The sequence below is a fragment of the Pongo abelii genome, chromosome 19 (genome assembly GCF_028885655.2).
Source record: "Pongo abelii isolate AG06213 chromosome 19, NHGRI_mPonAbe1-v2.0_pri, whole genome shotgun sequence".
Lineage (NCBI taxonomy): Eukaryota > Metazoa > Chordata > Mammalia > Primates > Hominidae > Pongo > Pongo abelii.
This window is the reverse complement of record NC_072004.2, coordinates 91,002,331-91,015,677: the sequence shown is the minus strand read 5'-3', so window position 1 is coordinate 91,015,677 and position 13,347 is coordinate 91,002,331. Positions and strand designations below refer to the sequence as shown.

General features: G+C 58.9%; 1 protein-coding gene across 1 annotated transcript in view; it reads right to left on the bottom strand.

The window, feature by feature from the left end:
• MYO15B (myosin XVB) overlaps nt 1-9,528 on the bottom strand; it is a 39,382-nt gene extending 29,854 nt beyond the window's left edge. The window contains exons 1-15 of the mRNA XM_063718940.1: nt 8,292-9,528; nt 7,244-8,189; nt 6,797-6,860; nt 6,470-6,579; nt 6,240-6,314; nt 5,780-5,891; nt 5,412-5,515; nt 5,192-5,255; nt 4,953-5,066; nt 4,651-4,812; nt 2,910-3,023; nt 2,739-2,797; nt 2,526-2,658; nt 922-1,017; nt 576-707 (exon numbers count right to left, since the gene is read on the bottom strand). Of these exons, the coding sequence (XP_063575010.1) occupies nt 576-707; nt 922-1,017; nt 2,526-2,658; nt 2,739-2,797; nt 2,910-3,023; nt 4,651-4,812; nt 4,953-5,066; nt 5,192-5,255; nt 5,412-5,515; nt 5,780-5,891; nt 6,240-6,314; nt 6,470-6,579; nt 6,797-6,860; nt 7,244-8,189; nt 8,292-9,528 (3,522 nt within the window). The remainder of the gene's footprint in view (nt 1-575; nt 708-921; nt 1,018-2,525; nt 2,659-2,738; nt 2,798-2,909; nt 3,024-4,650; nt 4,813-4,952; nt 5,067-5,191; nt 5,256-5,411; nt 5,516-5,779; nt 5,892-6,239; nt 6,315-6,469; nt 6,580-6,796; nt 6,861-7,243; nt 8,190-8,291) is intronic.
• Between the last annotated feature and the right edge of the window lie 3,819 nt (nt 9,529-13,347).

Here is a 13,347-nt window from a genome sequence, read left to right as displayed (position 1 = left end):
TTCACACGGGCACCCGCCCTTGTGGAGCCCAGTCTGGCGCGGGAAGGAGTCAGTGAATGAATGGACACTGTGACTGCATGTGGACGCTCGCTGAAACGGGAAACAGGGACGAGGCTGCTATTTAAGTCCGAGCAGGCAGGAGGCAGTCAGGAAGCATTTGTGGAATGGGGGACACGGTGCCCTGGGGTTTGTCCCCGACCGGTCAGAGGCCTCAGTGGCCACCTGGCCACAATTGTGAGGGACCTGCAGAAGCCCTTCATGAGCCCCGTGCAGTCCCCGCCACCTTGCCCATCAGGCACTACTGTCCCCCTTCTGTGGCAGGTACGTGAGGAACCTCAGAGGCCAGATGTCATGCTCAAGATCACCCCGAGACAAGATGTGAACCCAGGTCTGCGGGAGCCCAGGGTTCTTCCCCTTTGCTGCTGCTGTCCCAGGCCATGCTGAGGAACTGTGGGCAGGGTCTCTGGATCCCATAACCTTGTCCCCTCTTGGAGGCTCTGCCAGCTACAGCCTGGACACCCAGGGCCTCCACTCCTTCCCGACACTGGGTGGGGGGTCACCGTCCTAGCCCTTACCTGGGACAGCCATGTCTGGGCGTCCAGGATACTCAGGAGGCTGTGGGGCTGATCTACCAGGAGGTCTAGGCAGGACTCCCTCGGAAGCTGAGGGACAGGCACCCAGGACAGCAACTCCCGCCGACACTCCTCCTGGGAGAACAGCCGGCATTTGGCCATTTTGCAGGAGCAGGGATAACCCTCCCATCTTATAGAATAGTATATTGAGGCTCAGAAGACTGACACACCTCAAGGAAAGGGGCCTTCCAGGCAGAGCTCTCAGTTCCCAACTTTCCTTCACCAAGGATGGCCTCTGCCTGGGCAATGCCTGAGCGGCCCCTGCCACGTCCACACCCAATCCTCTTACCTCCTCCTGGGCCAGCAGCATCTGGCTGGAGAAGAGCTGTAGGCGCTCGCTGGCGAGGTTGTTGCACAGTTGCTCCAGGCCATTCACCCGCAGGGCCTGGGGGCATGTGGCAGTGACGTGGGCACATGGGGCTGGCAGGGGCCAGTACACAGGCCTGTGCCCTCCCCCAACCCCAGAGGCTTCCTTCATTCTGGCCAGGGCACAGGGATGAGTAATACCCAGGGCTGATGCCGTGTAGCCAACAGGGTCAAGTCTAAGGCTCTGGCACAGCACACGGGCTACCTCAGCCCTGCCCAGCCACAGGTCCCTCTAGCTGCCCACACCCCTGCCCTCTGCTGCAGCACTCCTGCGAGCCTTTGGGCCTCTTGTCACGGCCATCCTGTGGCTTGGAAGGCGCCTTTCTCTACTAAATAGCAGGCTGGCTATCAGAGTCCCGCATCCTCATGCGCAGGGCTCCAGGCTGCTGCCTCCAGGAAGCCTTCTAGCCTTCCTCCTATAGGAAGTGCTCCCTCAACACTCTCCTAGGAAGCTTCATGCAGCTTTGTGCACCCTTGAAACACACACACAGGAGCTCAGATGCACACAGAGGCCAACATCACCACCAGCCTCAGGGTGGGCACAGTCACAAGGACACACTGGAGTGTAGGACAGAACAGGGGGCCATGAATAGTGCCCGTCCAGGGACTGAGGGCAGGGGCCACCTCCTCTCTCTCCAGCCCCCTCCTGGCTGTCCCGAGGCGGCAGGATCCTCTGTAAAGGGGTGCAGAGCCTCTGCCAACTCAGAGAGACTGAGGGACTCTCCCTCTTCCCTTTCCTCCTGACGTGGGGGAAGTGGGGCTGCAGGCGGGCCCACCCTGGGGACTCTGTCTTCCACTGCCTTTGAGACTCCTGTGTCTCTACAAGGCCACGGAGGACAGGCCATGCCGAAGGCAGGACCGGCCAGAGTGGGACAGAACGGCTGCCCCGGAGCACACAGCTCTCTCATGGACTATCTCTATTAAGCCTCTGAAACTCACAAGGTAGGTCCTGCTGGGATTTCTACTTTACAGACGGGAATGCTGGACCTCAAAGGTTCATCCACTTGCCCAAGGCCACACAGCTAGTGAGTAGCAGGACCACTCAGAGCCTCTGCTCTGTCTGCTGCACTAAGCAACTCCTCCCAGCAGGAGGACAGCACGGGCCAGGGCTGGGGCTTGTGGTGGGCTCCAGCCATCCCAGAGAAGCGAGGAGCGCTCCCGGCCCAGGCTGCCCAGCCCAGGACCAGAGAAGGGAGCAGCGACCATGCCTGGATGAACGTGGGTGTGGGGCGAGGGGCATCGTCCTCTGGAGGTGAGTGGAAGCGAGAACTCCAAGGCGCGCAGCCAGCCCTAGTCCTCAAGAGATTCTAAATCCCCAGAGGCAGCCCCACTCCTTTTCCTCTCCATCCCTGTACCCCACCCCAGCAGGCTCAGCCCAGCAGATGCAGAAGGAGCCCTGAAGGCGCCCTGCCAGACAGGCAAGCACCTCGCGAGCGCCCCCAGGGAGAGCTGGAGCTGTGGGGGTCCCAGAAATCCATCAGAATTGTATGGGTGCCCCCTTTCCTGGGCCCCACCCCAAGGGGTGACCTCAAAGCCGTAGGCATCCACGACAGTGACGGTGCCAATGCTGCCTCCCTCCGCTGGTGGTGCCAGCCGTGCATTGGTCCTCCTCAGAAGCCGGTGGAAGAGGCGAGAATACAGGGCCTTGGCCAGGGCATCCCTGTAGGCATGGTGGGTGGGTGAGCCACGTAGAGCCGTGCCTCGGGCCCTGCTCTGACTCTCACCCATCTCTAGGGCCACCTGGCATCAATGGCGCTTTCCACGGGCAGGGATCGCGAGACCTGGCCATAGGGCGTCTCCTGGAGGGCAGAGGAGGCACAGCTGGTATGTCAGGCCCGCAGCCCTCATGGTGCTTACTCAGCCTGTGAGTTGCCCAGGCCAGGCCCCTCTCCCCAGGACCCTTGGGCTCACCGTGACCCTCCTGGTGACAGCCCCCTCCAGGCACTCTGGTGGTACCCGCAGCAGCCGGGCTGCTGTGTGGATCTCGGCCCAGCTAGACACAGCAGCCACCTCCTGGGACTCCCGCTACACAGAGACGGAGGGACAGGGAGATCTCTGCTTCAGGAATGGACACACTCCCCAGGCAGGGCAGGCCGGGCTTTGCCTGGCAAATGGCCCTGTCACCCAAAGGGGAGATATGTCACATGAGGAGATCTGGGCCATTAGGAGCAAGGCTATGGTTCTCAGGGCCCTGAGTTCGAGTCCTACTTTCCCTCTTCGCTGGCGGACAGTTCTGGCCAGGCTCCTTCCTTCCTGTGCCCCATGGCCTGACTGCTAAAGGGGAAGCAGTAACCCTTGCCAGGGGGTTGTCTTGCAAACTAAATTAGAAAACAGATGCAAAGTGATTTACACAGTGCTGGGTACGTAACAGCTGCTTGCTTGATTTTTTCTTTTTTTTTTTTTTTGAGACAGGGTCTCACTCTGTTACCCAGGCTTGAGTGCAGTGGCACGATCAAGGCTCACTGCAGCCTCCACCTCCCAGAATCAGGTAATTCTTCCACCTCAGCCTCCCCAGTAGCTGGGATTACAGGTGCATGCCACCATGCCCAGCTAATCTTTTTTTTTTTTTTTTCTTCTGAGACTGAGTCTCGCTCTTGTTGCTCAGGCTGGAGTGCAATGGCGTAATCTTGGCTCACTGCAACCTCCACCTCCCAGGTTCAAGCAATTCTCCTGCCTCAGCCTCCTAAGTAGCTGGGATTATAGGCAGGTGCCACGACGCCCGGCTAACTTTATATTTTTTAGTAGAGATGGAGTTTCACCATATTGGTCAGGCTGGTCTCGAACTCCTGACCTCAGGTGATCCGCCCATCTAGGCCTCCCAATGTGCTGGGATTACAGGCATGAGCCACCACGCCTGGCGTGTTTTTTTCTTTTTCTTTTTTTTTCTTTGAGACAGAGTCTCGCTCTGTCGCCCAGGCTGGAGTGCAGTGGCACAATCTTGGGTCACTGCCACCTCCGCCTTCTGGGTTCAAGCAATTCTCCTGCTTCAGCTTCCCTAAGTAGCTGGGACGTGCCACCACACCCAGGCATGTGCCACCACACCCAGCTAATTTTTGTATTTTTAGTAGAGACAGGGTTTCAGCATGTTGGCCAGGCTGGTCTCAAACTCCTGACTTCAAGTGATCTGCCCGCCTTGGCCTTATCTTTTGATATTTTTTGTAGAGACAAGGTTTTGCCACGTTGCCCAGGCTGCTCTAGAATTCCTGGGCTCAAGTGATCCACCCACCTCGGCCTCCCAAAGTGCTAGGATTACAGGCGTGAGCCACCACGGCCAGCGTTTTTTGTTTTTTTTTTTAATAGAGATGGGGTTTCTCTATGTTGCCTAGGCTGGTCTCAAACTCCTGGCTTCACACGATCCTCCTGCCTCGGCCTCCCAAAGTGCTGGGATCACAGGTATGACCCACCATGCCTGACCATAGCTGCTCATCTAATGCCAAATGTTCTTAGGGGTGGCAGCTTAGAGGCACAGACGTTGGGAGAGTGGAGAAGCTCTATGTCTCAGCTTTCTCATCTACACAGTGGGGATCTACCCGCTTTTCAGGGCAGCCCAGCGCTCTGTAGTCTCCTGCACACGAGCATTTGGCGTCATTACCACTGCCCTGATTCTGCAGACCCAGCACCCCAGATGGCCTCTGCCCACGGGGGAGCCCACCTCTGAGGAGGAGAAGCAGATGTTGCCCAGCTGCAGGACGGCGGCCAGCACAGCCCAGACGGCATTCAACTCCTCCGGGCACAAGCCAAGCCCCTGCAGTGCCTTTACCAGCCCCTCAAAGTCCTGGGCATCCTCCTTGCCTTGGAGCCTGCAGGCCTGGCCCTGCGGAGCACACCAGGGGTGAGGGGGCAGGGCCTGCCACTCCATAGCCTCCCTCTACTCTGGCTACTTCTCAGACCTCTGGGCCGAGATCTTCCTCTGGGCAGGCCTTATCCCCATCGCACCACAAAGGCTCCCCCTACCTGGTTGAGGTAGTAGTAAGTCTCCGGTCCCTGCAGGGAGAGCCGCTCCTGCTCTATGGAGTCCAGCCCTGCCAGCAGCTCGTAAAAAACATGGAAGCTCCGCTCAGCCTGGGCCTTGGGGGCAAGACTGGCTTAGGGGCTCAGTGCCCTAGGGGCTTAGAGGCCACACCCCGACAGTGGCACCCTCTGCCCTTCCTACTCTGGGAACGGGGAGGGGTGGATAGAAGGGCTGCCCTTACCTGAAACACCACCCTGGAGGTCTCAAGTAGATAATGAGACACAGAGGCTCCCACGAGGACCCCTCTGTGGGCACAGAAGATGGGTGTGAGTGCCCAGGATGCAGACCACCCAGGGGCCCCATGCAGAAGAAGCCCTACCAGGGTCTGGACCCCAGGGAAGCAGACCAAGGACCCAGCAGGGTAAGTGATTGTAGATGCCCCGGGCAACCCTGCCACTCACTGCTGTAGGTAGAGGCAGAAGACCTGGCCGAAGCGGCTGGCATTGGCATTGAGGATGGTCTTGGCATGGCCAAAGCTGCTGAGTATGGGCAGCACATCCTCCACCTGTACAAGGAGGGGTGTTCAAACTTCCCTGGGCAGCAGTAGCCCCCACCAGCAGGCATCCCAGCTAGGGGCAGGTCCAGGGAGGCGTCAGTCCCATCAGAAAGGGCAGTGCCTGCAGCTGACCCCAGGAGACGCCAGAGGCCTGAAGACCACCCCTCTCCTGGCTGAAAGGAGAAAGATGGTCCCTTGGACATGGTCAGCTGTCCCCTGGAAGGAGACAGATGGCCAGCTCAGCCCATGAGGTGCCTCCAGCCTGGCCCTCACCTGACACTCTCGGTTTCCCGTCTGATCCTGCTCCAGGCTGCTTAGGAACTGCATGATCTTTTTGGCGGCTTCTGTCTTCCCTGAGCCACTGTGCCCACTGCAGTGGGAGGAGCTAAGGATGTGTTGGTTGGTAGGGTCTCCAGGGAGGGGCACGTAGGACCACCCCCAGTGAACCCAGGAAGTCGGATGTGCCACCCAGAAGTGACAGCTAGCCTGGAAAGACCCCCATAAATGTGGAAAGATAGTCCCAGGGCATGGAGAGACCTGACAGAAAAGAAAAAGTCCCCAAGATGCCACATTCCAGGGGCTCATGCGATGATTTCAGCTGGGAGCTGAGGAGTCCAGAGCTGTAGCCTGGCAATGGAGCATACCAGTGGCTTCCAGTGAAGACCTCAGGCCCCGCCCCATCAACCCTCAGTGTGGCCCATGGGTTCAGCCACGCAAGAAGGCCACCACTCACCACAGGAGGATGCACGGGTCCTGCCCAGTATTCTGAGCTAGGTCATAGGCTGATGCCACGATGGCAAAGATGTGTCTGAGGGAGATGAGAAGGTTGCCAGACATGGGGACCTGGTACCCTCCGAGGTGTAGCAGAGGTGCTCACAGGCCCCGGGACCTCAGTCAAGGGGACATGCAGGGACTGGGCTGTCTGGGAGGTGAGCAGAGGGTCAGCGGGGCAGAGTCACATACGGAGTGGTGCTGAGGGCCTTCCTGGGGTGGTAGCTTGCCTGGACCTCAGGTGAAAAAAGAGGCAAGGGCCGGTGAGGGTTCAGAACGAGCAAGAGGGGCCCCCCAAAGGTCTGGGGAGGAAAACAAGCTCTCATCAGAGTGTGGAAGGAGCAGGGGGAATGCAAACAGAGCCCAGCCCCCCAGTCCCGCTCTGCAGGGCTCCAGAGAGGGTTCACCGCCCAGCCCGGGGAGGAAGAGGAAGGAGAACCTCCAGGGGTGCCAGGGAGCCCTCTGTCCCCAGAGGAAAGGGGATCCCGGCCCACCATCCCTCCCCGTGGCTCCCCATACATAGATGCGGCCCAGGTGAAATCTCTTCTTGAGGCACAGCAGCACAGAGCTGTCACACACCAGCCTGTGGAGACAACAGGGTGGAGGCATGACAAGTTGTGGCTGCAGGAGGTTGTGGGTTAGTTCTGCCACCCACTGCAGGGACACTGGCAAGTCATTCAACCTCCCAGAGCCTGATCCATAAAATGGGGGCTGAGCTGTCAAGTAATGGGGAGGCTACAAGTAGGGCTGGCGCTGACCCAGAAGGAAGCTTTGTACTAATTAGAAAGGCAGTCCCGGGGACGTAGCACCTGTTGCCCCTTACCTGCCCCCTTCCTGCCAGGAGGGTTCAAGCCCATCCTTCTGAGGATTCAATAAGGGTCTACACGCAATTCATAAAGATAAGCGCAGGGTGGGTGTGAGGAGCTGTGAGCCGGGGATGGCAGCTTTGGCACCGCGCCTGCTCACCGCAACCGGGCCAGGTCCTCCATGTCTTCCAGGGCGTCTCCGAGGCTCCTGCCCTTGGCACCGGGGAAGGGTGGCGCCTCCAGGCCCGGCCCGAGGCTCAGCTCCAGGTCCCTCTCCAGCACCGCCTCGTCCTCATCCTCGGGTTCCCACAGCTCCCTCAGGGACCCGCGGAGGCCCGGGTCTCCCCCCTGCTGCAGGCGGGTCTCCAGGGCGAGTCGGGGTAGCAGCACGGCGGCGCCAAGCCTAGGACCCTCGCGGGGGCCGGAGCCCTGCGCCCAGTGCACCGGGGGCTCGTCGTTCAGGGTCTCTAACTCCGCCTCACTGCTGGAGCCGCTCTCGTCGAGTGAGGGCCCGTCGGGTGCAGTCGGGGCAAGGAGGGAGCCGCGACGAAGCCCGGACACCCCTTCCCCACTCGCCCTGCACCCCTCACTGTGCCCCCCCGCCCCTGCACGAGGCCAACCTCGGCCTTCCCCCGTGGGGGCATCTGCGGACGCTTCTTCAGAGCTGCGGCTGCTCGACGCCCGCGCTGCCCTGTGGATCCTGGGGAACACGACTGCGAACTTGGGATCTGGAGTCTCGTCCTCCTGATCGAAAGGGTCGTCGGGGACTGGGCTTGTCGGGACCTGCGGGGAGCGGCCGCCAGGGGGAGCCCTCGGCATACCCCCCAGCCCTGCTAAGCCAGCCAGGCGCAACGCTAAACGGTGCCGCAGCCCGGGCTCAGGGCCCCGCCCCTCGTCCCCTCTCTCGTGGTCCCGGCCCTCGTCCCCTCTCTCGTGGTCCCGGCCCTCGTCCCCTCTCTCGTGGTCCCGGCCCTCGTCCCCTCTCTCGTGGTCCCGGCCCTCGTCCCCTCTCTCGTGGTCCCGGCCCTCGTCCCCTCTCTCGTGACCCCGGCCCTCGTCCGCTTTCCCGCGGCCCCGCCCTTCGTCCGCTTTCCCGCGGCCCCGCCCTTCGTCCGCTTTCCCGCGGCCCCGCCCTTCGTCCGCTTTCCCGCGGCCCCGCCCCTCGTCCCCTCGCTCGTGGTCCCGCCCTTCATCCGCTTTCCCGCGACCCCGCCCCTCGTCCGCTTTCCCGCGGCCCCACCCCTCGCTCGGCCGTGGCTCCGTCCCCCGCCTCTTGCCCTCTGGCGGCCGCCGCCGCAGCCGTAGCCGCCGCCGCAGCCAGCGCAGGAGGCCCAGGGCTCGCGCTACACTCAGGAGCCGCTCCTTGAGGCCAGCGCGGCGGGGGCCCACGGCCTGGGAAGCGGCGCCTGGCGGGGGCCTCGCGAGGAGCCTGCGGACCACCAGGAGGGCCGCCAGCGGGGCTGGGTCCTCCCGCCCCGCTTCTGCTGCGGCTCCCGCTTCGCCCTCGCCTGCTGCCGCTGGCACCTGCCCCGCCGCCTTTCCGACCTGGTGGCGCGGAGCCCGGGCCATCGAGGCCTGCATTGTTTCTGACTCGGCGCCCCGCTGCGCCCGGTTGTCGCTCGCGTCCTTGGCCGGCCCAGTGTCCCGAGGAGCCCGCGAGCTGCCCTCGAAGGTCCTGGAGACCATAGCTGCCCGGGAGCCCCGTCCGGTCCCCAGCGGACTCGAGTCGGAGTCCCCCCCGGAATGCTCGCTGGCTCCCAGGGGCTCCGTCCCCGACGACCCTTCCCGGCCCCGGGTATCTGCGCGGGGCCAGTCGCTGTCCAGGCCGTCGCTGCTTGGCTCCAGCGCTGACTCCGGCCCGGTTTTTGTCCCCTCCGAGCCCATGTCCGTAGGCTCCGGCGTGGGCCGCAGCTCCCGGGCTCTGCCGCTCTGGCTGCCGCTCTCCTGGGCCTCGCGGGTTTCGCTGTCCGGACAGGAGCTGCCTCCGTTTCCACCCGACGTGTCCCCATTAAGGCTCCTGGGCGTCCGGCGGCCCCGCCGAGCCGAGGGCCCCTTATCTTTTCGCTTCCTCCTACGGCGGCCGCCCAGCCCTTCTCCTCGGGAGAGGCTTTCCTCCAGGCGCCCCCCGCGGCGGCCCCTGGGCCCGCGTCCCTGACGCTGCGCGCTGCCTTGCCTCTCCTGGGTTTTCGGGGCCAGCCCAGCCCCTGGGCGTCTGCAGCCGCCGTTCTCCTCTGCAGTGGGCTTCCTGCGGCCACCAGCGGTCCCCTGGCCCCCGGCGGTGGCAGGCTCGGCCGCCGGTCTCGCCCTGTCTGCCTGGCCGCGGTCGGATCGGCGTTCCCGGCTGGGCGCGCCGTCTGCGCTGGCCGACCCCGACTCCTGCTCCCCTGAGGCCGGCCTCCCGGGCCTCTCCAGGCGCTGGGGCGCTTTGCGCTGGTTCCTGCCCATGGCTGGCCCAGAGGAGACCGGCTTCCCGACGCCGAGGTCCTCTCCCCTCCCCGGGGATTTGGCCGCCCGCGGTCTGTGCAGTGCATCACCCGGCTCTGCTCTTGCAGGGGCTACAGGCTCCTTCTACTCCCCGAGGTGCCCGCCTTACAGGACCATCAATAATGCAGAAGGCGGCGGGTCCTGACCCCCTCGGCCAACAATGGAGTAGAGGCGCCCAGGAAACAGGAGACGCTGCAGCTGCGGACAGGGCAACCGTGCCGCCGGGAGGTGCTGCCAGCCAGGCCAGCCTGGCACCGCGCCAGACTGAGGGGGCCCATGCTCCACTCCCACCTCGGTGCTTGCCCAGCAAGGAAGGGCCCAGAGAACCTGTCTGGACTTTTTCCTTCTGAGGGTTCCAAGGGACTGGGGCCAGGCCCACCCTGGCGCACGGCAGCACTCCATGAGTCGCTAGGGTTTTTGTTCTTTTCAGTTGTGGAATAAATACAATTTACCGAAAAGTGCATAAAACATAAATGTACATCTTGAACTGGTGTAAAACATGCCTGTCTACCTCCTTGGAGTTGTGGAACAGAACCACACCCCATACATTCCTGATTGCCCCAATGTGTGTGTTTTTAAAATATCTATTTTTAAAACAGGTAATACGTTCACATCATTCAAACATCCAAACATTACAAGATAAAAGTCTCCCATTTCTGACCCTCAGCGTACGTACTCAGTGTTCCCCTGAGGTTACCCATTTCTGTATTTCCTTGCAAAACTTTCCAGGCTGGCCGGGCGCGGTGGCTCACGCCTGTAATCCCAGCACTCTGGGAGGCCGAGGAGGGCGGATCACGAGGTCAGGAGATCGAGACCATCCTGGCTAACACGGTGAAACCCCCGTCTCTACTAAAAAATACAAAAAATTAGCCGGGCGTGGTGGGGGGTGCCTGTAGTCCCAGCTACTCGGGAGGCTGAGGCAAGAAAATGGCATGAACCCAGGAGGCAGAGCTTGCAGTGAGCTGAGATCACACCACTGCACTCCAGCCTGGGCGACAGAGCATTTTGTTTGTCTCAAAAACAAACAACAAAAACTTTCCATGCAGACAAAAGCAAATATATTTTTCCCGTTTAGCACAAGTGGCAGCTTCTGTAGCTCAGGGGTCTCCACTTTGCCTTTTTCACTTAACAATGTAATCTGGTGATTTCATAATAATACCATTTAAAAGCCAGCCTGCATTCCTCCCTTCTCTCCTCCCTCTCTTCCTTGCAAATAAATGCACCATGGTTGAACCAATTCCTTATTGATAGGTTTTTACATCCAAAGTGGATCCTGGCCAAGTGAGATGGCTCATGCCTGTAATCCCAGCATTTTGGGAGGCCGAGGTGGGCGGATCACCTGATGTCAGGAGTTCGAGATCAGCCTCGCCAACATGGTGAAACCCCATCTCTACTAAAAATACAAAAATTACCTAGGTGTGGTGGCGCATGCCTGTAACCCCAGCTACTCGGGAGGCTGAGGCAAGAGAATCGCTTGAACCCAGGAGGCAGAGATGATTGCAGTGAGCTGAGATTGTTCCACCCTACTCCAGCCTAGGTGACAGAGCAAGATTCGCTCTCTTAAAAAAAAAAAAAAAAAAAAAAAAGGTGGATCCTTCCTTCATCTCATCTTTTGCTTAAGTTACAGCCAATACTGGAATAGAATTTCAGCAGCATCTGCACAGAATCAACTATAAGTAGAATTGCTGCACCATAGGGCACGTGCATTTGTAATTTTGAGATTTCCAAATTTTTCTCCACAAAGGTTGTGCCGATCTATATTCCCACCAATAACAGGGGAGACCACCATTCTTTTCCAACACTCTGAAACATGACAAAATTTCAGTGCCACTTTGAATAAATAAGATCTAGTGTTCAATAGATCAGTAGGATGACTATAGATAACATTAATTGATTGTACATTTCCAAATAGCTAGAAAAGAATTGTTGGGAGAAAGGCTGAGTGTTGGGACATAAGCTCAGGCAGGGCTTGCATGTCTGCTAGACTTGCTGGCTCCTTGCTTCTAGCACTCCCATTATCTCAAGCAGCTGTATCTTTCTCCTTCACTTGATACACTATTTCCTTTCAACCCCCACATCCTCACCACCTGTTTCTTTGTTTGAGCACCAATAAACAGCCTGGGCTCCCAGCGCTCAGGGGCCTTCGTAGCCTCCACACTCGCGATGGTCCCCTGGTCCCACTTTCTCTCTCAAACTGTCTTTTTCTCATTCCTTTGACTCTGCCAGACTTCATCACCCCCACGACCTGGTGTTGCGTCTGATTACCGCAACAGAGAATGATTCAAATGTTCCTAGTATTAGAAAAAGAAAAATAAGGTGACAGATACCCCAATTACCCTGATTTGATTATATGAATATATCAAATTATCACATGTACCCCCAAAATAAGTACATCTAATATGTATCAAAAAATAATTTTAAAAAATAAAATAAAAATAAACTCAGTGCCTCTTTTAAGTTCATTTATCTGTGAAAATAAGCAGCTCTCCCGCTCTTAGAGCCACTTTACTTCCTTTTCTGAGACCACTCTCTTCTCATCCTTCCCCATCTCTCTATTGGGTGTGAGAAGATCTGTTTCTTTTTTGAGACGGAGTCTTGCTCGGTTGCCCAGGCTGGAGTGCAGTGGCGCGATCTTGGCTCACTGCAACCTCTGCCTGCTGGATTCAAGCGATCCTCCTACCTCAGCCTGTAGCTGGGATTACAGGCGTGCACCACCATGCCCTGCTAGTTTTGTATGTTTAGTAGAGATGGGGTTTCACCATGTTGCCCAGGCTGGTCTTCAACGCCTGGCCTCAAGTGATGCGCCGGCCTTGGCCTCCCAAAGTGGTGGGATTACAGGTGTGAGCCACCTCACCCCGTCAGGACTGTTTCTTGATGATTAGACTGTTAAACCCGGGCAGGATTTGTGAGGCTACTAGAGGGTCCTGGGGCAACGCAGCTGTGCAGGGGCAGGCTCAGAGGACCCACGATGGAGTCAGATGGGTCGTCCAGGTGGGGCCTGTGACCTGCCCCACAGGGACTCCCATGCCCCCGCTGACCAGCTTGCTGTGGCGTTTCCTCACCAGGAGCAGCACCCAGTACAGAGCAGGGGAGGTGACATTCCAGACTGCGGCACTTTCCTTTGGAATGCCCTCATCAGCCCACGCCTGCCTTGTGCCCATCTCTCTGCACATCTCCTAGAACCAGCCTCAGACATGGCTGCTGCTGTTGCCAGCATCCACGTTGCCCGAGAGGGCTGTTCACAGCCCAGAGGCCTGGTTTGAGCAACAAGTTGACAGTGATTTGGCCTTTGCAGTCTGCATCCTCAAGAAGGCAGCCTTCTGGAGAGGGAGGCAGCTGTTCGAAAGACTACGAGCTCACGGGTAACAGCCTGTAGATGTCTGCAAGCTGTACTCCCCCATCGCCAGCTGTGCTGGGGCAAAGAATGATTATAGTCTGAGCACTCGTTTCTCCTGCAAGAAGCAGAACGTGGGTGAGGTATTCACCCGGTGGATTAGTACATAGCATCGAGAACTGTCTACAGCTGTCAGCAACAACATGGATAATCTTGCAAGCATAATGGTGAGTGAAGGAATCCAGGCATGAAAGAGCATCCACTGCATTCTATTTATATAAAGTACAAAAACAGGCAAAGTGATCTATAGAGTGGTCCCTCCAGGGTCAGTAGTGACTCAAAGGGGACACAAGGGACACTCTGAGATATGGGTGATGCTGTTTGTTCAGTTTGTGGGGATTTGCTGAGTCGTTCTCCTATGACTTGTGCACTGTTGGTTTCTATCT